Below are 25,638 nucleotides of genomic sequence, written 5' to 3'. Positions count from 1 at the left end.
TGTTCAGAGTCAAAGTAGAGCTCTGATGTGATCAGACAGATAGGTGACATGAGATCACTGCACTTACAGCACCAGCTACTGCTGTAGTCTCTCCTCACCTCCCTGCCCACCTTGATCTCATAGTGGAAAAAAGGCTGCAGTTGCAGCAGATGGCAGGAGGACGAGGTGACATGAGGAGCCCAGGGCTTTTGTGATCTTTTCAGCCAGTTGCACAGGGATGTGCTTGATGTTTGGGGAGCTTCCTGGGGTATTTCGTTGGGCCATCAGTGGCACTTGAAGTATTTACTGTCCTGTGATCTTATTACCTCCTTGATTCTAGGTCCCTGCAGGACTGTTGAACTTTTTAGTGTTGATGGTGCTGGCAGACTGCAACTGGTCTTACAGTGAACTTTTAATGATACAACTGAAGCAGTGTTACCAGTGTCGTCACTCTGTGGCTGTCAAACAACATTAAATGCATTTTTTACACAGGAAGCGAGCTAATACAAAGGTAGTCATTTCACAATCTTACACCTTTGTCTTCTCTACAGCTATGAGAAGTCAGACACGCACAGGTTCGAGGTACCCCGAATGCTCACTGAAGACTTACAGGCCTTGGAGAACTACGTCAACAAGATGAAAGACAAGTCAGTGCTATGCTTGTTCCTTCTCTCAAATGGGACTTTCAGGTCTGAAAGAGATCAGGGAAGGGCGAGTATGAATCCTCTCAGCCACAAGTTCAACCCGTCTTATCTATTCTGATCCTCCTACAGCTTTTTCAGGGTTATACTACATCACCCTCAAGAACCGCCACATTAGGTATCTAGGCAGGCCTCCCCTTATAGTGCAGACATTTGAATGTCACCCGTGAGTTGAGGTAAAGCTTTGTCTACGTTCTAAAAAAATATATCTAGTCTTGAGTTCGAGATCTCCAGGAGTGAAAAATGCAGTCTGGCAATTCTTGTTACTGCAGTTAATGCTGTTGCTTTTCTAGGAGCCTGTGGAAATGGTGGGCACAGTATCTGGAGAGCCAATCTGAAATGGAATCTGCGCTAAAATACTACGCACTGGCTCAGGATTATTTTTCCCTAGTCCGTGTCCACTGCTTTCAGGGCGACATTCAGAAGGTAAGGCAGCCTGCTCCTATCTGCTTCCAGAAAGTTCTCATTCCTGGGATGAATATGCGCACAAAGTAAAGCTACATGTTTTCCTTTTCAGGCTGCTGAAATAGCAAATGAAACAGGGAACTGGGCAGCATCGTATCACCTGGCCCGCCAGTACGAGAGTCAGGATGAAATCAAGCAGGCCGTGCACTTCTACACCAGGGCCCAGGCATTTAACAACGCCATCCGCCTGTGTAAGGTATGTGAAGAGGCACGTCTAGCTCCAAAAGCAAGGCAGGGTTCTGTCCTTGGGCAGTGTACAGAAAGAAAGCAGTCCAAATTGTTCATGCCCGTTCTCTCTGGTGAGGCACTGCTTGCTGATGTACAGCCCACTGTGAAGATGCTCCTGGTTTCTGCCTGTATTGTCTACAAAAGACGCATCGATAAAGGCTTGGTGGTATGGGCCATTACTTTCTTCTGTATCTCAACAGAAAACTGCCTGAAACAAATGATGACCATTGCAGCTCAGAGTTTCTTGGGTTGGTATAGGTTTTACACAGAAGGGGGTTGATGGACTGCTACGTGACAGCATAAAGCTGTAGGCTTGCCAGAATACAGAATTACGAAATCTGTTTGCTGCATACCTAAAGCCAGATCTTTCCTTTTGAACAGGAGAACAATTTAGATGATCAGCTGATGAACCTGGCTCTTCTGAGCTCTCCAGAAGACATGATAGAGGCAGCACGCTATTATGAGGAAAAGGGGGAGCAGATGGACAGAGCCGTCATGTTATACCACAAGGTAAACGTCTTTTTACTAAAAAATTACCAAACTTCAAACTGAAGCGGTTCCTACAGCAGAGGCATGTTAAACCAACTGCAGTTTTTACTGTATGTAGTGTTTATTAGTAATTTCTTCATGGTGAGTAATGCTTTATTACTCTGCTCTAGGGTATCCTGTAAACTGATTCTTCAGTGCTTATTCTAGTCTTTGAAGACTTGTTTTTAATTTTGCAGGCAGGACATTTCTCCAAAGCACTGGAGCTAGCCTTTGCCACGCAGCAGTTTGGGGCCCTGCAGCTAATTGCTGAAGACCTGGATGAGAAATCAGACCCAGCTCTGCTAGCGCGCTGTTCGGATTTTTTTATTGAACATGCTCAGTACAAGAAGGCAATGGAGTTGCTGCTAACAGCCAAAAAGGTAAGCTGTGCGTTAAAAAAAGTGCATGCACACACATTTATCTTTGTTGGTAAACAGTTATGTGGAGACATTTAGAAGGTTTAAAGTTTCTTCTCGCGCCAATGACTCATGGGGTGGCAGCTCACTAGCCTACCTCTAGAAATGGATTCCTGATTTTTAGTCTTATTTCTGGCTTAAAACCTGCAAAACTAAACTAATGTATTGGGAGACAGGGAAATTATAACATCGTCAGGTCAAAAAAACGCAGTGCTGTCCCTTTTGTCATACCACCAATGTAGTTAAGGCACTTATTTTCTTACCTAAATGTTTTTCGTGCTTCTGCTACACCCTCATTATTGTGCTGGCACCTCAGCCTTACCAAAACACCGGGCAGCAGAGCAGTCCTAGACCCCCTCCTCTTTAATGAGCTCTTATGTCTGTCTCTTTCTTCTGTGATTTGCTGTGTAGCCCGTTTCTGGGCTAAAAGCTATTGTATATCCTACTCTCCTAATTTATTCTCATATGGAAAGAAGCAAAACATTTAACAATCTTTCAAATGCCTGTATTTATTTTGTTTGTCTTTGCTGAAAACCTTAATGTAGTCACACCTAATAAATCAGAGAATGTCACGTTCAAAGAGACAAAATGGATGAATCTTTAGTGCCACATTGATTCTCACCTGCTTTCTCAGGGGACACTAATTGCTTTCATGGGAGAACAAATGTGTACAAAATGAGACAGCATGGACTTGAGCAGGAGTTGGTGTCAGGATGCTTAACTGCACAGCAGTGCTCTAGCCAGAGCCCCCACAGCCGTCAGCATCCGTGCCTTCATGTAGCTCATTCCTGCAGGTTACACCACCCGCAATGTGAAGTACCACTGTGGTGTTAGCAACATCTCATCGCTTTCTCACTTTCTATAGTACCACGAAGCTCTGCAGCTCTGCCTGAAGCAGAACCTGACCATCACAGAGGAGATGGCCGAGAAGATGACTGTCTCCAAGGAGTCCCAGGACCTCTCTGAGGAGTCCCGGAGAGAGCTGTTGGAGCAAATAGCCGATTGCTGCATGAGACAAGGCAATTACCACATGGCGACCAAGAAATACACACAAGCAGGAAACAAGCTAAAGGTCAGCCTGGAAACAGAAAAAAAAGCTGAAGAGGCTGAGCCTATTACCTTCCTAAGATTTCTCAAAACCCTTGTTTTGAGAAGTATAACTTGGAAAAGACTTCATACAGCAGACTATCCAGATGGGGCTGCGTAGCTATCTTAGCATAGTTTATGGTTTTGCCTTCACAATGATATTTTCCCCCCTCTTCCCCCATGCTCCCCTTTCCATTGCTAGGCTATGAGGGCACTGCTGAAATCTGGAGATACCGAGAAAATTATCTTCTTTGCGGGAGTTTCCAGACAGAGAGAGATTTATATCATGGCAGCCAACTACCTCCAATCGCTGGACTGGCGTAAGGACCCAGAGATTATGAAGAACATCATTAGCTTCTATACTAAAGCGCGGGCCCTGGACCTTCTGGCAGGTTTCTATGATGCATGTGCTCAGGTACTTCCCCCTCCTGTGACTGCTGAAGGTGTTTGGTTTGCTAGCCGGACAGCAAGGCGGTCAACTCTTCTCCCCTTGCAGGTAGAAATTGATGAGTATCAGAACTATGAGAAAGCACAAGGAGCACTGACAGAAGCATACAAGTGCCTTTCAAAAGCAAAGACTAGAAGCCCTCTGGAACAGGAAAGCAAACTAGCACATTTGCAAAGCAAGATGACCCTGATTAAGCGATTCATCCATGCTCGGAGGTGAGTTGCAGTAATGCCAGAGCTGTCATACAAGAAAAGCTCTACTACTACCTACAGTTTAATAAATAATTTGCAGACTCAACTTCTAAAAGCTGCTGTTACAGGGAAACCATTATGTGATTTTTAATTTTAAAAGTGCTGTTGACACTTCAATGTCAACAATAAAAGGCAACCTGAAATACAAGCAAGCGTATTGACCAAGGAAAGTGTAGCCAGAAAGGTGATTATGAGAGAACACAGTAAAAAACCCAAACCCACCAACCTTCCCTGGTCTTCACATGACAGGCTGAATGCCCTCCCCCAGCCTGAGTCGTTTCCTTTGGCTCTTTATACTAGAGTTTACGCCGAAGATCCCGAAGAAGCAGTGAGACAGTGTGAACTTCTCCTAGCCGAGCAAGATTTTGACAGTGCCATCCATCTCGGCCACATCTTGGGATTTCTGGTCGAACACTATGTACAAGTGGAGGAATTCCACATGGTAAGTTAATTCTTCTGATCTGCAGAGCCCACATTTTGTATGTGCCAGTGCAGCTTGGTATAGCGTGGTTCTCCCATACAGAAAACAATTCCATGGCGGAGGCTCTTTTACAGGAGCTCAGCTGCTCAGCAGGGTGGGGTAGACCTCAGGAATTATATCCACATTAATATATTTCTCATTCCATGGGACTGAGGAGAAAAAGCTCACAGGACATAGAGCATAAATAGTGGTGGAGTCTTAAATATTCCCAGTTATTAGCCAAGAACAAATGGGTCAGTCTGGGTGCATGTCTCAGCAGCTACACTGTGTTCCTTTGCTACTGGGCCAAAGAAGAGGAGAAAATTGTAAAATTGTGGTCATTTGAGGAAATGGTGAATCACTTCTGCAGGGCAGAAGTGCCACACAGCAGCACTCAGCCTCAGCTGGAACCCGCCGCTATTATGAAACACAAGGATGCCAAGCGCAGGTTTCTCCAGCTGGGCCGATTAACCTTAACATGTTGTCCTGACAGTGCTTCTGCTCTCGGGAGAATGTAAAACCAGCCTCTGGGCCCCCTTCTTTTTGAAACTGTAAAAGACAGAAGTGACCCAGGTCGCTGCGAGGGGCCATCACATTAGCAAAGGCTGCACCTCGTGGCTGAGCATCAGCAGCCTTCACACGGAGCTCCTGACCGGAGCTCAGCCGCGCACCAAGGGTGGGTGCTTCTCACCCACGGCATTTTCATATAGCAGCTTCCCCCCGCCAGCCCAGTGATCTCTGTGCATTGCTTTAGGCTTACCGGTATCTGGAAGAGATGCAGAAAAGAATTCCAGCCACAAACCTGAGCAACTACGTGACCCAGCAGACCATCGAGGCAGTTCACCGAGGAGCAGGCATTCCTGTAAGCCGAGCGCTAGTTCCAGAGCAAACTTGCCACAGCAGCACGGAGAACAAGGATGTGGAAGAGGTGGCTGATGAAGCGGAGGACCCTTGACAACTTACGCTTTTACCAAACACAAAGTTGATTTTAATACCAGGTCATTTATTCTGTTCTTGTTAGGGGTCATGTATTAGTGAACACAATGCTGCAACAAGGCTTTTTGGTTATTACCAAGAATTTATTTTTTCTGCTTGACTGTACAAGCAACAGTATTGAAGTTAATTACTTTGAACACTACATAAAAAGATTCACAAACTGGTTTCAGTATTTTAATAAATTTGAGAGGGAAAAAACTAACAAGGACTCCATATCATAACTTCAGGCCTTTTTCCCAGTACAGAAAAGAGCTGAGTAACAGGTGGCGACTCCTGAATCGACAAAATTTTCAAGTACAACTTTGATCTGCTGAGGTGCTAACTGATTTGTCATTCCCTAGAAGTCAGAACGTCTGAAAACAATCTCTGTCCCCTTTGAGTAGGAGCTTGGCTAAAAGTCAAAACTACTCCCCTGTTGCAGAATGAAGGGAGGCTTCCTCCAGCCCAGAGCTTTTGTATTTAAATACAAAACACAGGGTCACAAGCTAGAGCTACCTTTTACAAAAATCTGGACTAAACCTTTGACTCCCACAACGGCTGGAAGGGACCTCTGGAGGTCACTGGGTCCAAGCTGGGTCACCCCGAGCAAGTGAGGCTTCTTTTCCAAACACCACAGTTACATCAAGCCACTCTATACTAGTCAGATTTGAGGATGTACGTTTCTTCCCTGGCATAAGTAACATAAATCACCACGAGAAGTGAAGCCCAACGTAGGTAACTAAGGTTTCACTCACTTTTAAGCCTGTTACGCTGTCCCAGGAAGCCATATTTAGAGTCACTCCTCACACATTTCATACCAAACAGCCCTTCTGCTTTGAATGATTTTCCAGGTTCATGACTTGCTCCAAAACTTAGGGTGAATATGAAGTTTTTAAATTGTACGTTTTCAGGGAAGGCAGGGGGGTGGATTTTAAGGTCAAAACCTGGACGTTACTTGTCCTTTAACAGAAACTTATTTCTGTACTAAGATTACAAAAAGGATTCCTAACCGCAGCACAGCTCTAGCTCAAGCCTTTAAGATTTGGCACATTTTCAGGAGTTTGGTGTAACTATTCAGTTCTTGCATCTCATCAGTCACTCCCTGCACCGTGCCACCCCTTTGAACAGCAGGCCGGGTTCCACCACATGCCAGCTGCTGGAAGACATGGGATCCCTACGGGCACGTCACAGCCTTCGCCCTGGGAGGTAAGCAGCCCTCTCCAGCCCTCCTGTTTTTCTGACAAGAAATCTGCTATGAGATCTTCCCTGTATTTTTAGCAGAGTGTTCAAACCTGCCAAGGTTATAAATAGCTGGGGGTGGGGGCTGGGGAGGCGGGGGGAGGATGGCAGCGCTTGCCTACCTTCCTGCATCTGTACACTCCGTACCGGATAGCAATAGCTCACTAAATTGGCCTCCACTACAAAGTCCAGATGTCAAGTCAGGTTCGCTGGCTTACGGCTCTGCACCCTTCCCCCTTCTTCCTCTCCTCCAGCCAGGTGACTGCTGAAGGGGCCCCAGCAGTGCCTACACTCGTCCAGCTGGCAAGTAGGAGGTGAAGGTCATTTCTTTTACCTTCAGCTAGGAAGAGACAGTTCAGAGTTTCTTTTTCAGGTCCTCCATTAGTAGCAAGTTCTGCAAGGCCAGCCTCCTGCAATCCCCATCTGGATCTTTCTCCACCACATCTGTAGAAGAAGCAGCCACTGTTAGCTGGAAAACAGCAAAATGTGCCCTTCACCCAACACGCCTCTGCCGTTCCACTGCCCGTCACAGAACGGCATAAACACAACAGCATATGCAACTAAGTCCGGGCTGGGCATCGGCGCCTGCAGGAATTACGTTAGGCCAGATGGCAAAGATGCACAAACTTGACCATCTTAAGCAGCATGAGTTTAGCTAAGGTGTGGTCACGCTCAGTTCATTCTTGCAGCAGAAACAAATCGTCAGCTGGGTTGGAACACTACGGAAACCATCCGACCTTGGCAGGGAGGTTATCCCACGGAACGCAGAATGTGTACTTGTGCCCTTGAACTAGCCTTTCTACAGCTGACGTACTAGTATGAACGCAGTCTGCAGTCAGACACTGCACTTACTCAAAAGCCTAAAGTCCCCATTCTGCCAGTTCCTGCCATCTGAACAAATGCTCGGTGCTCCCTCCTGAAACCTGTGCTCACACTGCCCTTCAAAGGGGGGAAAGAGAGGCAAGCCCTGTGTTTCAACGCATTCTCTGTTCCGAGAGGTTCGTCTTTTGATAAACTAGCAGCTCTTTCACACCTTACGCAGCATGTAGGGGAAGGCATGAAGCTGCTTCCAGCAGCTGTTGTTTCAGGGGCCTTTAATGAGCCTGCAAAGTAAAAACCAGGATGCACGCAGGATGTCTGAGCAGGGGGAGCCTGGAAGAGCAGCGAATCTGTGTAAGGATATCCTGTACGCACAAGCGGTGTGCTCAGAGCCCAGTACTGTCAGCCCAAACACATGACTCACTCAGATGGAGTAGGGCTATTTATAACCTCAGGGAGCGCTTCACGATGGTGTTTCCATATTCCCTCTACATAAGGCAAAAAGGGGGAGGTTACAAGACAGCTCAGAAGCTCAGAGACTGATGTTGGCACCGTTTCCAATTGCTGTGAGCACGGACCTTGAACTGCTGCCACTGAAAGGGAGGCACAGGGCACCAGAGCATCATTCAGGTCTTTACACAAAAGAGACTCACCTATGACATAGGTTTGCGGCACTAGCGAGGGGTGGGGAATTCCCTCAAAGGCAGCTGCTGAGGAATCAAAGGAACCGTTTCCTAGAAATGTTTAGGTATTCCCTCCCTCCCCAGGAAAGATGAGGCTCCTCAGTAGTAGGTCCAGCACGGCATTAAAGGCAACGACAGACAAGTACAAGGTGGATCCCTGCCCCTCTCCCCAGCTGAAACATCCCAAAGCGTGTCACAGTACCGTGACAGTGACTGAAGGCGTTTTACAGCACGCTGCAAACGCTTTCTAATGGGGAACAGTTCTAGATAGGGCCCAAAGGCTGAAGGGCCCAACAGTCAGTCATATTCACACGATGAACTACAGCAGCCTGCCGAGGCTCTGTAGTAACAGAAGTTATATGAAGTAATAACACACTGCAGCAGATTTGTAGATTTCTACTAAATGCTTCACGGATAACGTTTTCTAGCCCACTGTTCCTCCCTGTGCTTTAGCCATAGCAAGAGAAACATAGCTGCTTTAAAGGGGTGATTTCCCCTGGCCATTAGGCATGGTAAGAGGTGGCTTGCATGCTCGGCAGCTTGTCATTTTTCCCAACTACAGCAGTAAATCTAATATATGACCCCTCTTGCTAATCTTGCCTGGAAGAGCCATGAAACACAGCAAGCCCACTAGCTCAAAGCCATGATTCAGTCACAAAAGCGGGTCTCTAGTGACTGACTTCACCTGCTGGAGCAGCAGGGGGGAGCCCCGTGCCTCACTGCGACTGCTGTTTTACCAACAATCTTACAAGAAATAGCAAAGGCATAGCCCAAGAAGCTGCTGTGTTTCAGGAAGTGGCTCTAGAAGCCCTTTTAAATAGCAGTTAAATTGTATTTGATCAGGCATGGAACAGAGCTGCATTCCTTAATGTTTCTCAATGGCTCCTACAACAAGTTCCCCTTCTTTACTAGACACACAACTGGCATCTCATCCTGCTCTCATTCCCACCAGGATCTACCGTGCAATTATCATAAAAAAATCACTATATGTAAAGAGATGGCTATTACACAACCTACAAGCACAAAAAGATGGTACTAGCTCGGTGATGATCTTCCTTCCAAAATAACTCAGTAAAAACCGATTATGCAGACCCTCACACTGAAAATACATTTACAACATTCCTTGAAAGGCTTTACTTGGCAATAGCAGCGTTAACTGCAGAGACAAGCAGATTCCTCGGAGCACCCCATGTCATGGGAAAAGTAAAGTTTCCAGCCCCACAAGGCGGCTCTCTTCCTTTTAAAGGGCACATAGCCCCACAACCCAGCAGGATCCGAGGCCGCCCGTGTCAGTGGCGCTTCCTGCCTGCTCCCTGCGGGAAGCCAACTCACCAAGAGTGAGAACGGTGAAGGAAACCAACCCAGGGAGTCACACGAGGTCCACTCAGAATACAGTGGATGCTTCAGAGCCACAAAGCACACTTTCCCCTTGTACTTCCAGCACACTGCAATACCAATTTGCACAGTTCCAGCCCACCAGAACCCAAAAGCGGTGCGTGCTGATGCGAGCCACGCTGGGAGCGGCATGCAAAGCTACTTGCTGTCTTTCACAGGTTGTTCCTTCCATCAGCAGCAGGAAGTCGGGGGATGGGGCCATGCTTTTCTTCCTTCTATTTTTAGCACTAACGAAACCCATCTTCCACACACAGGGTGTAAATGGACCATACGAGCCTTGTATGTTACTGCTGGTCACGGTCACTGCCAGGTTGTAATATGCAACATGACAACACTTCCTGCAGCTTCATGAGGTGGGCGGCTGGACACTTAGACCAAGAAAGGGGGCACAATCAATGCACTTTGGGATTTTTTTGGTCGGCCTGTAAGGTGAGGATAGTCCCACTCTGAAATGTCACACACGCAGCACTCAGCATAGGCCTGAGGTACCTCGGCACTACACCTGTACAGCACAGAGTGCTCTGGTATTTGCCCTAAAACAAGCAAGCAGTAAAGATGCTTCTGTCCGTGTCTGCTGTGCAACACCAGGACACTACTGCTACCATCACAGTCAGAAGAGACGCCACAGAAAGCCTGCGCCGCTAACCAGAAAGACGCTGGCAGCTGCTCCCCCGCATCTTACCTCCCAGCCAGGACTGAGTCTCCAAAAGCTCCTCTGTCACGTCTTCCAGCAGACACTCCGTAGGGACACTGAGGAGCGTGGAGGAGATACAGGACAGAAGACCCTGGCGCACGTACCTGTTGGAGAAAAACTGAACTGGTTAGAGCCTGCAGCTTTGTGCTCCACCTCAATTTCCTCAGCTCAGGGGTTCTCCAGTTTCAAATGTTTGTCATTATGATGACTTTTACCATATTACTACTAAGTTTAATCATGCACCAGGTGGCAGAGGCCCCCCATACAGAGCCCCCGCCATGCTGTGGTGCAGGGAGTCTAGCGTAATTCAGTGTCCTGGACAAGTCTGAGATCAAAACAGAAATCGGGTGTTTACAGCATATTTTGGCTACAGGTCTTAATGTCTCTCCAGGCTTGAATGCCAGAATTGAATCGAAAGTTTTCCAAGCTCCCCGAGTAAACACAGATGGAGAGTTGATCAAAAAATTTGTCACGCTTTCTATAGGTAACGACTGTACCTCCACGCTAGAAGAGAGCAGACAAGTTCATATGTTGGCCTGACATTAAAGTAATGCCTTCATTACGTATTCTTGCAACACTCAGTCATAAGAACACAAGGCTGGAGGAGAGCATAGAGTTTACACATTACATCAGTGTCATTCTCAGTCAGGTGCTAGTCTTGGACAAAGACAAACCGTGTCTGGAGACTGGCTCGCAGCAGATTTTTAAAAACGAAAACACGCAACTACAACTCACGGGTCGGTGTGGAAACGCAGAGCCCAAACAAACTCCAGCAGCGCCTTTCCCATTGCAGTAACTGCCTGCAAAACAGGATTATGACAGGAACACTGACCACCTTCGCATTCACACCACCCTACAGAACTGGACCTTGAGATACACTGTTGTGAAAATCATGGTTACAATTAACTTTATTTTACAGATGAGGAAATTTAAGCAGTAAAGCAAAACGATGCACCCAGCCTCCCACAGAAGTTGGTAGTTTTTCTACCAGAAGCAAAAGATACTGCAGGGGTGTCCTGAATCCCTTGTCTCTTTTTCTGACTATTTTTTTCCAAGCCCTTTTCCCAACTTCTCCCCACAAGCAACTCAAACTTGCTGACAGTCTGAGTGGCAGGCCCCAGAGCCCAGGGCTATTTCAGAAGGCACGCCCGGGTCGCCAGGCTGGAAGTCTCTCCTGCTATCTCTGCAGACTCGTGCAGCCTTTCTTACCACAGTGTTGACAGCCAAGTACATCAGGGTGGCTAAAGTGTGGACCAGTCTTCCAAGGACAAAGTGATCCTCCCCCAGGAGATCAAATGTTGTCAAAGGCCTGCAAGTGCAAGATACACAGCCCTGTAGCAGTGAGAAGGCTGAGCAGCGCCTTTGGAACGCTGGTGGGTTATGCAGGGCAAACTGTCCCCCACAAGCCTGAATCCCTATGACAACAGTCATTACACAGTCATTCCCAGTTTAATGTAGGCCACAGCTGTTTGCTCTTTGCTCCCAAACCAGTAAGATCCTCTACTCTTACAGCACTTATCACGTATTCTACCAACAGGCTTTACCTGGAAAGAACTGCATGCAAAAACCACTGCCGCCGCCATACTAGGAACAGTCCATTAAAGCCGGTATTACAAGAATCTTGATTCTCATGAATCAATTACTCAGCCTTCCCTAGGTAATCAAAGACTTAAGTGACTGACAATAAACTGTGTCCTGTGTCCTATGTGGTCACAAGGACCAGCCCAGGCGACAGGCCCAAACCTGAGGCAGGGCTAACTGGTTAAAGACAGCACTCCGAGTTTGGCGGTTTTGTGTGAGCCTTCCCAGGCCGGGGGTCAGCCAAGACAACTGGTTTGGTACTGCCAAAATCACCCACCTGTCCACCTGTCACAGGTCATTCTTTATGGTGTATGTACGTTTCATATTCACATATACACACACACACACATATCTGTCTTCACTTCTGCAGGGTCTTGCATACTCCTGCCCAACAAGACTTCATCAGCTAAGTCCAAGAGACCACAAACACCTCCTCTCTAAGCTTTATGCACGAGCCAAGCATCAGTGCGGTGTCACTGGACTCCCACGCAGCCTCTGGGCTTTAGCCTGCTGCTCTGAGGCAAGCAGAACAAGCAGAAAGGTTCATTCTGGCAGCTGCCATGCCCACGTCCCAAGGTGTTCACACTCACCTGTCAAAGTGCTGAATCAACGGGAAAAAGAAGTGCCCAGCCACAGAACTGAACTCATTTGGGCCAGAAGCCAGTTCCACTTGAGACTGACCCTGTCCAAAAGAAAAAAAAAAGAAGTCTAGGCACAAGATGCAGCACCCAACTCTTCCACTTCACTGGACGCTGTCAAGACTATGGGTTCCTCGCAACCACCCCACTACCAGCCGCTGCTTGCTTGTATGCCTATGGCTACTAGTTTCCAGACTGGACGGCTCACTTGCCACTCGAGGTCCTCTCACACATCTAAGTATAGCTCAGTACTGCTGAGTTAGATATAAGAAACAAGAACATGCAAGGGATAGAGGAGTTTTGGAAAGCAAGTTCTCTGGGATGAACCACTAGGGAGTTCTGGGAACTAGGAAACTGGCATCAATTTATCTCCCTGAAAAACAGGAAGGCTGAGACAGTCCAGCCCAGAGGCAGCTAGTCTGATGGAGGCTCTGGGACCAGTGAGGCGCAGTCACAGCTCCCTGCAGTGGCCAGACAAGCTCGGAACAGCAACAACTATCCCTCAAGGCAAGGAGTTCAAGATTTATTTTCCTCTCCCTGCCAGGAGAGCACTACAGGAGCTGCTACTCTGCACCAGAAGGTTCAGCCAGATACCAAGATAAACATATATTTGCAGTTACAAAGTCTTTCCTTTGGCTTGGACCCAATTTCACAGGTATTCTGCTCTTTCCAGATACAACTACAGCAACTCCTAGCGTTCCCATTTTTACTGGATTTGACATTAGTTTTCTTCTGCCCTGGCCTCACCGTAGCAAATCTCCGAGTCTTGCTTTTGATCCTCTCATCAACAATTCTTCTCCAGCCCTTAGAGCTGTCACTTCCAGGAAGTGGCTGGATACAAGGTTTTTGGGCACCAGGGCGTGTGGTCTTCCCACGGGATTTGGGATAGGACAGCTCCTGAGCTGCCAGAACCAATACCTAGATGATAAAGAGGAAGGTTCCGTAAAAAAGGGCTGGGAAATCCTTGTACTAGGGAACAGAGTTACCTCCAGCCAAACTGATAGGAACAGCCAGGCAGAAAGGAACAACAGGTTTAGAATGAAAAACAGCAGGTTAACTGACCCTCAGCCAACGCTAAGGTAAGAGATTCCCACGCCTCTGCCTACGAGGAGTAAAACGTAACCACATTCCATCTCAGGGAAACAGCAGCGGTGCAACAAAGACGCAAGGGAAGCAGGAAGTGAAGAGCACTTACATCGAGAATGTCCATGCGTTGACGAAGACTGTAGTTCAGAGCGTAGAACTGAGAGGTCAAGTACTTTGCTACCTGTACAGAAAAATCAAGGCACAATGAACACCATCCCAGGCTGGAAAAAGCCTTCCCACCCATCCTAAAAGCACTCTGTTTCAGAAGAAGTCCTGCTTCCTGTTAGTTAACAACAAGCCTCCAAGAGAAGGGCAGAGACGTGCTGTGCAAACGGGAAATTCAGACACTTCCACTTCCAGATTCTCTCAAAGGCAGTAAATGACAAATGGGACTGCCATTCTTCTCCCCCTCCCATGCAGGGACACAGAAACAACTGCCACGGCAGCTTTGGCACTTCGAAGGAGACTTACTGTGGCCTTGCAATACTTGAAGAGGGGTTATAACAAGGATAGAGAGACACTTTCTACCAAGGCCTGTCCTGAGAGGACAAGGGGAAAAGGTTTTAAACTGACAGAGGGTAGGTTTAGATTGGACATAAGGAAGAAATTCTTTACTGTGAGGGTGGTGAGACACTGGAACAGGTCGCCCAGAGAAGCTGCCCCAGAAGCCTTCAAGGTCAGGTTGGATGGGGCTCTGAGCAAACTCATCTAGTGCAAGATGTCCCTGCCCACAGCAGGGGGGTTGGAAGTAGATGATCTTTAAATGTCCCTTCCAACCCAAACCATTTGCTGATTCCATGCTTACAACCACCAGTCAAATCATCTTTTAGAGAAGCCCTTTGTGCCTCAGCTTCCCATTTTTGCAAAACAATCACTCCTGCAGTGCATCAAGATCTTATTTCATTTGCCTGCTCAGGGTTACTCATACTAACAGCCTCCAAAGAGCTCCTCCAGTCCGTTGCAGCTCTGAGAGAGTTTTCTCTTTCCTCTTGTTTCAGTCATCTATTGCAGATTCTTCAGTGCATAGCCCATCTCTGCATAAATGCTGCCAGACATGAACTAGCTATTCTACCACCCTCTGATAGCTGCTTCTAGCAAGAGACTCAGCTGCTTACATTTTTGCCTGTGCCTCAAGTGGAAAAAGGAAAGCACCAAGAGGGACTCACAGGTATTGGATCTGTGGTTAAAACAGCTACTTGAGCTCTCTGACGGAGCTCCAGGAAGCCTTCGATGCAGGTCTTCTCCTCCAAATGTAATAATATTTTTGCCAGCTCGACACTAACCTGCTCAAAATACAAAAAAACCCAAATCAAATCCCTGCAGGTGTTTGCGTTTTTTCTTCTCACAGGATTTACACACCATTTCTAATGTTTAAGCAAAGACAATAATGGTATAGAGCATAGGCAACATGTCGGTTACTTAGGAGGGAGAGAAAACACATTAAATGCCATCAAGATAGATTTCTCCAAACACTATGCCAATTTCTCTGCCCACATTTGCTTCAGCTTTTTGGACAAGTGGTGGCATGATGATATAGCAGGACCTGTCACCATAAGCGATGGGTTAAAGGGTACAGTACCACCCCGAAGCCCATCCTGCTCAGTAACACGCCTGATGAGCAGCAGCAGATCGTGCACTGTCTACACCCCTTCCCTTGGCTGGCAGCTGCCACCTTCAAGCGTTCACTAACAAGTGGTGGTGAGCACTCATCACACCAGTGACCTTGTCCCAAGTTCCTCTCACCTGAGCTTTTCATCTTGACCAGTACAATCCAACTGCTCCCTCTGGAAGACATCATGCTTGTACAAGCAAACAGGGAAAGTCCATTTGATTTTATCTCCCATTTTTGTTGGGAAATAACAATTAAATTCTATTTCAATTAAAAATCAATTAAATCCAAAACTAAAATCAATTGGTCTGTGGAATTCATGGCTGCTCTGCAAACTGCATTTCTAATGTTTTGTCTTCCCAGCACCAAGCATGGAGCTTCCTGACGTTACCGGCAAGGTCTACTTGCAACACATTTCATTTTCAGCACCGGAGCTGCTAAATGCCATACTATGCCAGCACCTTTGCCTGCTTCTTTGTTCCTCTGTGCTCTGTAGCCTCACCTCCAAAGCTATTTTTCTATTCCCTTCCCGAGTTGAAAGCTTTAAATCCAGGTACACGTTAGCCTGGCCTGCTGCTCTGTTGGAATGTTTAGACTCCACACAAAGGCAAAGGGATAATTCTGTAGCTACAGCCCACTGGTAACTCATACTGCTTCACCTACCTCTCTTGTTGCTACTGGATTCTTTCGAACCAAGCCCTCAAGAGCCTTGACTGTAGCTTCCCATCTGTCCACATCTTCAGATCCCGTCAGGACTAAAGGTAAAAGACAAACGAAAGCTATTAACGGAATAGTTGTGCTTGCATATGTGCCCCCAACTTTCTTCTGCCAATAGCTTATCTTGTGTTACAGGCAGACATCACTGACCCAGCGCACTATCAGTAGTATGAGCTAAATTGTAATTACTCAGAAATTACACTTCAATACTTGAGCCCAGATTACTGAAATCCTACAGCTTTTTCAAATTAGCTCATAAAAAAACCCAAACAAACTTCAGAGATGACTCTCCCAAACCCAGTGAGAAACAGATGAAAACTCAGCCCCAAACCTCCTACCTTCAATACAGTCTCGGATATACACAGGAGCCTTAGTTTTTAGTTCTTTATCCTCTGACATGTCGTAAGGCATAAGGTCATCATCACTGCAAAAGAAATAAAGGCAGGAGTTAGCCTATGGGGTATAGATGTTCTTTCTTTCCCCAGCTATCCACAGCAGGGAAAGAACCAGCACACACTGTCCTAACACCATCACTGCTGCCTCACCCCGCAGCACTGTTGAAGCCTAGCCTGGAAGTGTTCCTTAGGAAGTTCTATGAATTACTCTGAAGGTCAGTGGAAGAGCACTTCTGTGACCAGATCTGGAACTGGATCTCCTGGTCAAGTGCAGGAAGGAGACAGGTGACCAAAAGACTAGAAGTCGATTCTTCAGATTTCTTTATACGTTGGTAAAATGACAGAGTAAGACAAGTCCGCTATTAAAAGGGGTAAACATACCCATAATGCCAGGAAACACGTATATACGTCAAATGGACTAAATACAATGGTTGTACATCATGTGGGCTTTGCTTAAATTATCGACTAATGTACTTACATGCAATTTCCTACACAAAGTTCTACTCTGCTGCATACTACTCAGCTGAACAAGGTTAGAAAGCACAAGATTTGCCAAGAAACGCAACTACCAATAGCTCCCTTCTCCCCACATCTGCTCTTAGAACCTGCCATTTTTTTTCCATTTCCTACCAGTTTCTTGCCCCATACCTGTCCAGCTCAGCATCCAACTCCTCGTCTGGCACCACAGGGGCTTCTGTATGTGATTTCTTGTTACCTTCCAATACCAATGGCAGTGCAGCATCTGCTTGCTCATTCCTGCTGTGAGGAACAAGAAGTATTAAAACCAATGACAGTAACAGCCAGATAATCATTTCTGCTGCAGTCTCCCACCCAGCTCGGTCAACACAAGGAACAAAGTCCTGGGAAGGAGAATGTGGTGAGGGGAGAAGACATGCAGAATTTCTTAAGAGAAGAGCAAGGGAAAACAAAAATTAAGCTAACTAATTTGCTGCGTTCCCCTGCACTAACCTGTACCTAGGACTGCTAAGGGAAGACTTGTCTGTGATAACTGGATCACACTGGCCTGCACCATATTTGAAGCTGCAAATGAAACTGAACAAATAGGGAAGAAACATCTTTAGCCATGACTAGTAGAATGAATACAATAATTCAGAATTTTTCTTCTGTCTCTGTGCTTATTCCTGTGGACTTTGGCACTGCCCTTTCATCTCTCCGTTTCTCAAATGCTGTCCATGCTGATTATGCACCTAAAACGGGAGCAAAAACTTCTGTACTTTACTGGAGTGCTGGACAGCTTCACTTGCTAATAACACGAAGTGCTTCATTCATCTGCTGATAAAACCAAGCGCTCCAAAGCGCCTCGGCAGATGCTATGGAAGTTAAGAACCAAAGAACCAGTCTTTAAACTGACAGATATGCTAGATTTTTGTCACTGCATGGGCTGGGGGTATACGACCCAAATGCCCGATTTCCAAGATGCAAACAGAAGGCCCATTTGATTCTACCCAGGGGGCCACAAGACCCCTGCTGCATGGTTTCATCATGTGCAGCTATCAAACAAACAATGTTAATACACAACTACCATCTGAATTATGAATTTAACATAACTACATTGCACCGCAAGAATAAGCATTATAATGCTCAGGAATATGTAAGACATCTTCAATACTGTGTACAGTTCTACTGTATAACTCAGAAATGGAGAAGGGCTAACAGATGGCGTGGAAATTAATAGTAGGAATATCTTACTCATCATCTGGAAGGCTGGGGACAACACGGAACGGTGGAGCCTGCACCAGAAGGGACTTCAGTTCTCTTGCTTCGTCATCTTCTTTGTACTAGACATTCAAAATAACTGTTACTGCACTCCATTTGATTGCAAATACGCCCAGCATTCAACATTTGACCCTTCTACTGCATGCAAGCAAAGGCTGAATCACAAGCAGATGAACTCACACAAATCCCATTCATTTCAGTCACCGTGCTGCCAGCAGCGATGTACAGTGATCTGTGCCATAAGTAACTTTCATCGCTGTATTTAACAGCAGTACCTGATCAGACCTTGCCTGAACGTTGTTAGAATCTCTAAAAGATTTAATAAATGGCAGTGCAACGAGTTTTTTTTAAAATTATGTGATTTAATCTCATAATTCTTATAAACTCTACTGGAAATAGCAGAGCATATATCCCCACGTCAGTCTTCAAAATCTCAACTCAGAGCAAGTCTTCCCACCACGGCAGGGACTGAATGTTCCCCACTGGTTTAGGTTTGAAGTTCCCTCTCAACTTCCATGAGTCAGATTCCGATTCCCTCGTGCCATAGGATAACCCCCTAGCAGTCCTCCACCACCACCAGTCTGCCCTGAGCTACGCCATCAGGTTACACTCTTAAGGTCACTCGCAGCCACCTGGCCATTTTCTATGCAATTTTTTGTAGGCATACGCTCTCTTTTTGAAAGTGTTGCTGCCTCTCCTTATTTCCCAATAATAAGTGTTAGAACTTGCTATAATGCTCTAGATCATCTGGTTTAAAGCTTTTATTATTTTATTAAGCCCTGCACACCAGACAAATTTCATTATAACCTTCACCTGAAACTTCAGGACAGGTCCATCGGTGTTTATTTTTGAACTAATGCTCTCTGCCACAATCATTCCCAGACGCCGTATTTGTGGTAGATTGCTGTCCAAATGGCATTTCACACCCTCCATCATGCTTGTGAGAAGCCCTGGGGAAAAAAAAAAACCAAACAATCCCCCCGAAACACACACCACAAAAAACCATGAGACCCAAACAGTACATCAAACAACGACAGGAACAAACATCCATCTTTACGGTGGTTCCCTGAGAGGGCTTCTTTAGCTGCTCACCATCCAACAATGGGTAGAAAGATAAGAAGGGCCACACAGCTGTGACTTCTCTTTCTGCAATGGCAGTGTTGCCCTTCAGCACCAACATAGTAAAACCATACCTCTTCATGGGGTACAAAGTCAATGAAACATTACAATATATTCTAAATTTGGATTATTTTGGTTTTCACTGAAACAAAAAAGGATGGTAAGTCAAGTCAATCTTTAGCTTTTTTTCAGAACGCTTCAAAGTGAAAAGTCATGTTTTGAGATAGGCACAAACTCTGACCGGTACAAGAATCACAAGAGGGAGAAATTTACCTCATCACCTAGATAAGTTGAAACAGGCAGTTAACACCAGTATTTCTCAGCCCACAGAGAATGATGGTTGCCAGCTTTACCAGGGCAGACCTACAGCTGTTACACTGACCTCCTTCAGCTCAGAAAAGCTTATCTTTTCAACAGCTTTCAGATAAAAAACAGATTCTGAAACTACAGTACTGTTAGCAAATAACAGGTCACTCATTCATCTAAAGAAGAATTAATTCTAGAACGAAACAGATGAACAGGTGTTATAAGCCAACCTTCTCCTCCCATAAAGGCCACACATACAGAAAAGTAACTCTAGACATTGGGCAGATTTATTTTTTTATTTTTTATTTTATTTTAGACCAGGACCCCCATGTGCTACACACAGCATGAACACAGAATAGAGGAGGTCCTGGCCAGTAACTCATTATCCCTGTTTATCTCACACTGAGAAGCAGAATGACACTGAGAAATGCACATGGATAGTCCGACGCCAACCAAACAGCTTTTTATCCTGACAATACTTTCCCCTGTCCCCTTCAGAACCTTACTCATGCTCCAACAGTGAGCCTATAAATCGCACATCACGCCACTCCTCTAACCAGCCCCAGAGTCAATCCTTGCTTTCCTGTGACAAAACTTAAGGGTTCCTAAACCATCGTTCAGGTAAGAACCTTAGGTCAAAGACACACTTCTCCAATTCCATGATTTAAAGCTATGCATTTGGAAATATATCACATCAGTGCTACAGAAGAGAGGCTACCCTGTTTACCAAGATGAAGATGAGACAATTTTGTTTATCCATAGATCAAAACAAGATGTTTTTTACTCACAGTCAGCCCTTCTGTTAAACAAATCTAACCTGTACTTCTCCCACCGCCTCACCTTGTCTGCAGCTCTCAATTTCAGGCTCCTTCAGGTGGGAGAGGCAGATAAGGATGGCCTTGCTAATGTACTGCTGCTGCTCAGGTGGAGAGTGTTTCACAGCACTGCTGCTGCCCCAGGTCTCCAAAAGTTCTTGCAGCACCTGAATCAGAGAACTCAAGTGGGCTTGAAAGATCTTTTCTACACCTAAGTAATCTCTTCGAAGCACATTTCTGACATGTGCTTTCACACAGCACATTGTATGTTCTGCTGGCCTTTTGGTCTTCAGACTTCCCAGTGAACTTCACACTCCCTACAAATGGAGCTAACTTTGTATTTCAGGGCCCAAAACATACTGCGCTTGAGCAATTGAGAACTCCGCATTACCTTTAATAAATTGTTTTTAATAATACATATTATTAAAAATATGTATTTTTAATATTTTTTAATTTTAAAATTAATTTTTTAAAAATTCTATTTTAAAATTAAATTTATTTTAATTTTATTTTAAAATTTAAAAATATGTATTTTAATAAATACATATAATGTGTTTTTTTTAATTTAAGTGGTGAGCTTATTTCTCATAAATATTATATAGAAAGCAATAAATAATATTGTCAAAAACCAGTATGATTTTATGTGTTTTCAGTCCAATCTTATATAGCTGCCAGTACTTCCAGGTAATTTTAGAATGTGTAACCAGCAGGGGGGGGAGGGGAATTGACAAAAACGGTAGAGATTTCCAGAGATACCAATTTCCTAGAAGTTCCATCACGCTGCTCACTTGGAGTCTGAAAGTATCTGCAACCCCACTGAGGAGGCAGATGAGATTCTGGAGCACCATCCATTTGGCAGGCAGCTTTCAAGCAACTTCGCCATCTGCCCAGCCGCACAAATAGGAGATGACAGAGGAAGCTGAGAAGGATGGAGGACATGGGACATCTGTTGGAACCCAAGCCGCATTAGTTTTGCTACTTGGAAGACAATCCACCAATTAAATTTGAAAAACTACTGCCAAGTCTTCAATTTGTATATGACAATTTACTTGTGATATGGCAGGGCTTCCCTCACTCTCATGAATAGTGGCAAAATTGTCTTAGAGAAGCACCGAAATTGTGCACTCCACAGGCACACATATACGCACACTCACACAGCAGAACGTTTTCTATCAGATACCCCACCAACAAAGTCACTTAATCTTACTTTGATCAGTAAGGGACGCCGAAGGCTATCCAGGGACAGGTAGCCAAGGAGGTTCTGCAGCACTGCAGTCTGCAACAAAACCCACGAGTTTTGCTTTAACTGGGCATAAAGTTGTGCAGCAATAGCAAGCATGTATTTTTACTGTGTTAAACATCTCATTCTGAGGGACTGGTTGACAACATTCAAAGACAGAAAAATAAGCAAATTTAAAAACCCAACCACACACACACTCATGCAGTTGCTATGAAATACACGGAAAAACAAGACAGGAATACAGTACAGTATTTTTACCATCAAAACCAGATCAGCAGAGTCACAGGCAAACATGGAACACAAAGTCTAGAGAACATCTCCCACAACATCACAAACCACAGAACACTTTAACACCTTGTGACAAACACAGGTGCACAGGGTGGGGGGCAGAGGAAGTCCTTGTCTCATCTCTTCAATCTAATTCTTAGCCCCGAGGCCGATCACAGCTTCTTCAGTCTCTTTCAGATTCTAAATTAACTAGATGTCGCCAGCTCCCCAGAATACTGAAATTATGCACAAAACCCCAACTGGTTCCAGAAAAAGACTACAGTAACTCTGCTAATGGCCATCAACCCTAAGAGAGCACATGAATCCCATGATTTCAAAGCAACCATTTACCACTCCCTCTTCATTACATTCAGCTGAGGGGATGTAAGTGAACAGCTGCATAGCTCAGGTAGGCATTAGGAGACAGAGGGCTGATTTCAGAACGAAGAGTTAAATCTTACTCGAGAACACCTGCAGCTTGGCTAAAAAACACATCAGCACTTGGGAAAAACAGGTGTTACTGCACCACTGTTCAACACAGAGTCCTTACCGTGTGGCCATACTGCAAGAGCAGCACCTTCTGTGTCACCACAAACTGAGCTTTCTTGTTTTTCACAACCAGGTTACCCAGCAACCTAGACAAGACATCTGCCCTAGCAGGACAGGTCAACAGCAAAATGTTAGGGATCCACGTAATTACTGTCATGCTGTTACCAATCACAGGAAATTTTGTGAACAGCTATTTGCAACAAAATTTCTAAAACACCTCTAAAGTTTTAAGAGTGAGTCATTAACTGCAAAGAATGTTTAAACTTGTTTTTTCACTGCATGTCATGGTGCAGATGTTTAAGAAATGGTTGCAGGTTCTACCTGAGAGGGAATAATCAACTACTTTACCCCTAGAGTCTCTCAGGAAATGGCACTGTAAGAAACCACCTACACAAACACACACGCACACACCCCCACCCACACACACCAGCATCTTTCAGAAACCGATTCTGCAAGTATTTGTGAAAAAAAAAACAGCCTTTGCTCTGTAGCAGGGAAGAAAGCAGGGTTCTTACCCAGGTGCTGTCTGCACAAAACCAAGGACTACTGCTTCCATCCAGCGGTCTGGCACACATTCAACCAACCGCCAGCATATTCTTTGCCAGATGCAGTCTGACTTGGTGAGATCCGTTAGATGGGGTACCAAAACACTCAGAATTTCCTCTGAAGTGGAAAAGAAAACAGGTAAGCACACCAGATGGACAGAACTGGTGCAATGGTGCTCAAAGCCTGCAAGCAAATGTCAAGGTCCTTACAAGATGAGGACATACGATGTATGGTTTGCAGTTCTAAATTGCTCCTGTGGTAAGAACTAACCTAAGCAGCCTAAGGAACTTGCAAGTATTCCTCATCACAGTAAACACAGCTAGAAAACCTTTCCTCTTCTTCCCCAGCCCTGTTAACTACTTCTGCATCCAGTGGCTTCCAAGTCCTAAGGAAAGCCAGACTGAGGGCTACTCACATGAGAGGGTTATTACGTATGGGCAGTGATTTATGCTGGTATTTATGAGGCACTTCCAGACCACTGGATGAAAAGCACTAGAAAAGCACAGTTACCCTGAATGGCAGGATGAGAAAGCTAATAACCTTTATATCAATTAATATCAATCTTTGAGAGAACAGATCACATTCACATGAGCTGACAGAAAAGCACCAACATCTATCAGATGCCTACTTGAGTAGCCTTGGAAAGCCTGTACAGCTCACCTCGCAAAACCCCCAAAGTATTACTTGGTCAATCTCCCACTCCCTCTGTCGATTATCATCACAGTCATTCTTCTGTACTAGTACAGTAAAACAGACCTTCCCTCGCCACAAAATAGTCTTGTAAAAAACACTCACTTTGTCTTCCTTGAACGCATACCTTCCCCAGGACATGAGAAACAAAAGAGATTGAGCAATCCAAGCCACCTGGGATAAAACAGACACAAGCTTAACAAGTGCATACCAGCATCCTCCAAACAGCCTTCAGGAGGTGCATGCACTTCTACAAGTGCTGAAGCCTGAAAACAGATTAACTTCTCTTCAAGCATCACCCCTTCCTCCACCACCTGCCTTCAGGCACAAAATGGCACCCAGTATTACTTATATGCAGTGAGAGTCAGAAGACTAAAATAGTTCAGTCCCACTTTAGCGCAATGGTAACAAAGCCACTGTTCATTCAGTTGAACATGAATTCATACAGAATGAAACAAAGTTAATTCAGTACCATTTAAATCTTATATAGAATTCCTCCAGCAGAGACCAAGTGACCACAATTAAGCTTTGACAACAGATGAAACTATTTAACCACCTGTAGGATTGCACCTTTCAGGGAGATTTAAAAAACCTGGGCCATCTTGCTCATCCCTGGTACCTTACACTTTTAACACAACAAACTTTAGCCTGGAGGATGAACGTGAGGCTCAGCAATACCCGTTATCTGTATTTCAAGCACCAGCCAAGGGGGTCAATAGACACAACACTTCTTCATGAGAGCTGTCTCTATAGCACAGCCCTCCTGCACTCTTACCTCTCAGAGACTCTGAGATCTTCTGCAGCACCTGGATAATTGCACCACCCAAGAACGGAAAGTAGTTCTGTGGGAAGAATACTGGGGGGGGGGTTCCCTTGGAGTTTATTGCTCACGTGATCAGGCAAACATACGACCTTGTTGAGCAGGGCCTCCTGCAGCTCAGGCGAGCCAGCCTGTGCTTGCTGCTGACAGACATCCCACATCAGAGCTGAAATCCGTCCTTCCTGCAGGAACTGCTCCAGCACCGCAACGACCTCCCCCAGACGAATGTTAGGGCTGGAAGAAAGTAACTGGAGTACGTCCCTGCCCCTTTTAACTGATTAAAAAACATATAAAATATGTGCATCCCATTGTTTTTGTGTTGTTGTATCACCACTACAACACCGCTGCTCAATCACACGTAATTTTAATCAAAACCGAACTAAAATCGAAGCGCTCTCTGCATCTCTCTAGTTCCCGCAGCTCCCAGTCTCCCGGGATGCTCCACAGGCATAACTAAGGAGCGGCTGGAGCCCTGCGGGAAGGCCCAGCCCCCGAGCGGCTGTGGGCCCGGGCGAGGCCCCCCGCACCCTGCGGCCCCGCTAAGCCGCTGCCCGCCGACCCCCGCCCCGCCGCCCGCCCCCGCCGCGGACTGACCCCGGGGAGGCGAGGGCCTCCAGCAGGGCGCCGAGCGCCAGGCCGGGCGGGCCCTCCAGGAAGCAGCTCTGCCACAGGCCCTCGGGCCGCGCCGCGGGGGGCGCCCGGGCCAGGCCCCGCAGGAAGGCGCCGTACAGCGCCCGCTCCCGCTCCCCGAGGGCGGCCGGGCCCCCCGCCTCCGCCAGGGCGGCCCGCACCGCGCCCAGCGCCGCCGCCGCCCCCTCCCCGGCCTGGCACAGCTCCGCCGCCGCGGCCCGCAGGGCGCGCTCCAGCGCCGCCATGACGCGAAGGGAGCGCGGCCACAACGCCACTTCCGGCCGCCGCACGCCACTTCCGACCGGCCGCGGCCAATCAGCGGCGCTGCCCGCACCTCCCTTAAAGAGCCAGGCACCCCCGGTCGCGGACAGGCAGCTGCCGGCCGCGGAGCGAGGGGCGGGAGAAGGGACAGGGAGCAAGGCAGGCCGGCTATTCTCAACCCTACTGCTTTATTCAAACGTCGCTCGTCCTACACAAGTACAAACACAACATGGCCCCAAAGGCTACAAAGTTATACAAAACAAAA

The 25,638-nt window shown here is 46.3% G+C and overlaps 2 protein-coding genes across 11 annotated transcripts in view; one reads left to right on the top strand and one right to left on the bottom strand.

Annotated features, from left to right (window-relative positions):
- The window catches only part of IFT140 (intraflagellar transport 140), an 85,691-nt gene extending 80,051 nt beyond the window's left edge, over positions 1–5,640 (top strand). For 7 of the 10 annotated variants that reach the window (XM_040592703.1, XM_040592706.1, XM_040592710.1 and 4 more), the window contains 9 exons: positions 531–626; positions 974–1,106; positions 1,198–1,341; positions 1,755–1,883; positions 2,099–2,281; positions 3,183–3,389; positions 3,606–4,066; positions 4,403–4,544; positions 5,317–5,640. In XM_040592703.1, the coding sequence (XP_040448637.1) occupies positions 531–626; positions 974–1,106; positions 1,198–1,341; positions 1,755–1,883; positions 2,099–2,281; positions 3,183–3,389; positions 3,606–4,066; positions 4,403–4,544; positions 5,317–5,517 (1,696 nt within the window). In that variant the 3' untranslated portion in view covers positions 5,518–5,640. The remainder of the gene's footprint in view (positions 1–530; positions 627–973; positions 1,107–1,197; positions 1,342–1,754; positions 1,884–2,098; positions 2,282–3,182; positions 3,390–3,605; positions 4,067–4,402; positions 4,545–5,316) is intronic. The other 3 variants (XM_040592708.1, XM_040592711.1, XM_040592713.1) reach the window with 1 other exon arrangement.
- On the bottom strand, positions 5,621–25,381 carry TELO2 (telomere maintenance 2). Its single transcript, XM_040592714.1, is given in 21 exon segments — positions 5,621–7,220; positions 10,356–10,471; positions 11,103–11,167; positions 11,577–11,676; positions 12,539–12,630; positions 13,334–13,504; positions 13,782–13,853; positions 14,839–14,955; positions 15,945–16,036; positions 16,337–16,422; positions 17,042–17,152; positions 18,104–18,192; positions 18,944–19,080; positions 20,396–20,537; positions 21,578–21,646; positions 22,428–22,530; positions 22,942–23,089; positions 23,768–23,836; positions 24,438–24,516; positions 24,518–24,716; positions 25,077–25,381. Coding segments are annotated over 21 exon segments (2,427 nt in total). The 5' UTR covers positions 25,358–25,381; the 3' UTR covers positions 5,621–7,131.
- Positions 25,382–25,638: the final 257 nt, after the last annotated feature.

The sequence above is a fragment of the Falco naumanni genome, chromosome 4 (genome assembly GCF_017639655.2).
Source record: "Falco naumanni isolate bFalNau1 chromosome 4, bFalNau1.pat, whole genome shotgun sequence".
In the NCBI taxonomy this organism is placed as follows: domain Eukaryota; kingdom Metazoa; phylum Chordata; class Aves; order Falconiformes; family Falconidae; genus Falco; species Falco naumanni.
This window is presented reverse-complemented; position numbering and strand designations above follow the sequence as displayed.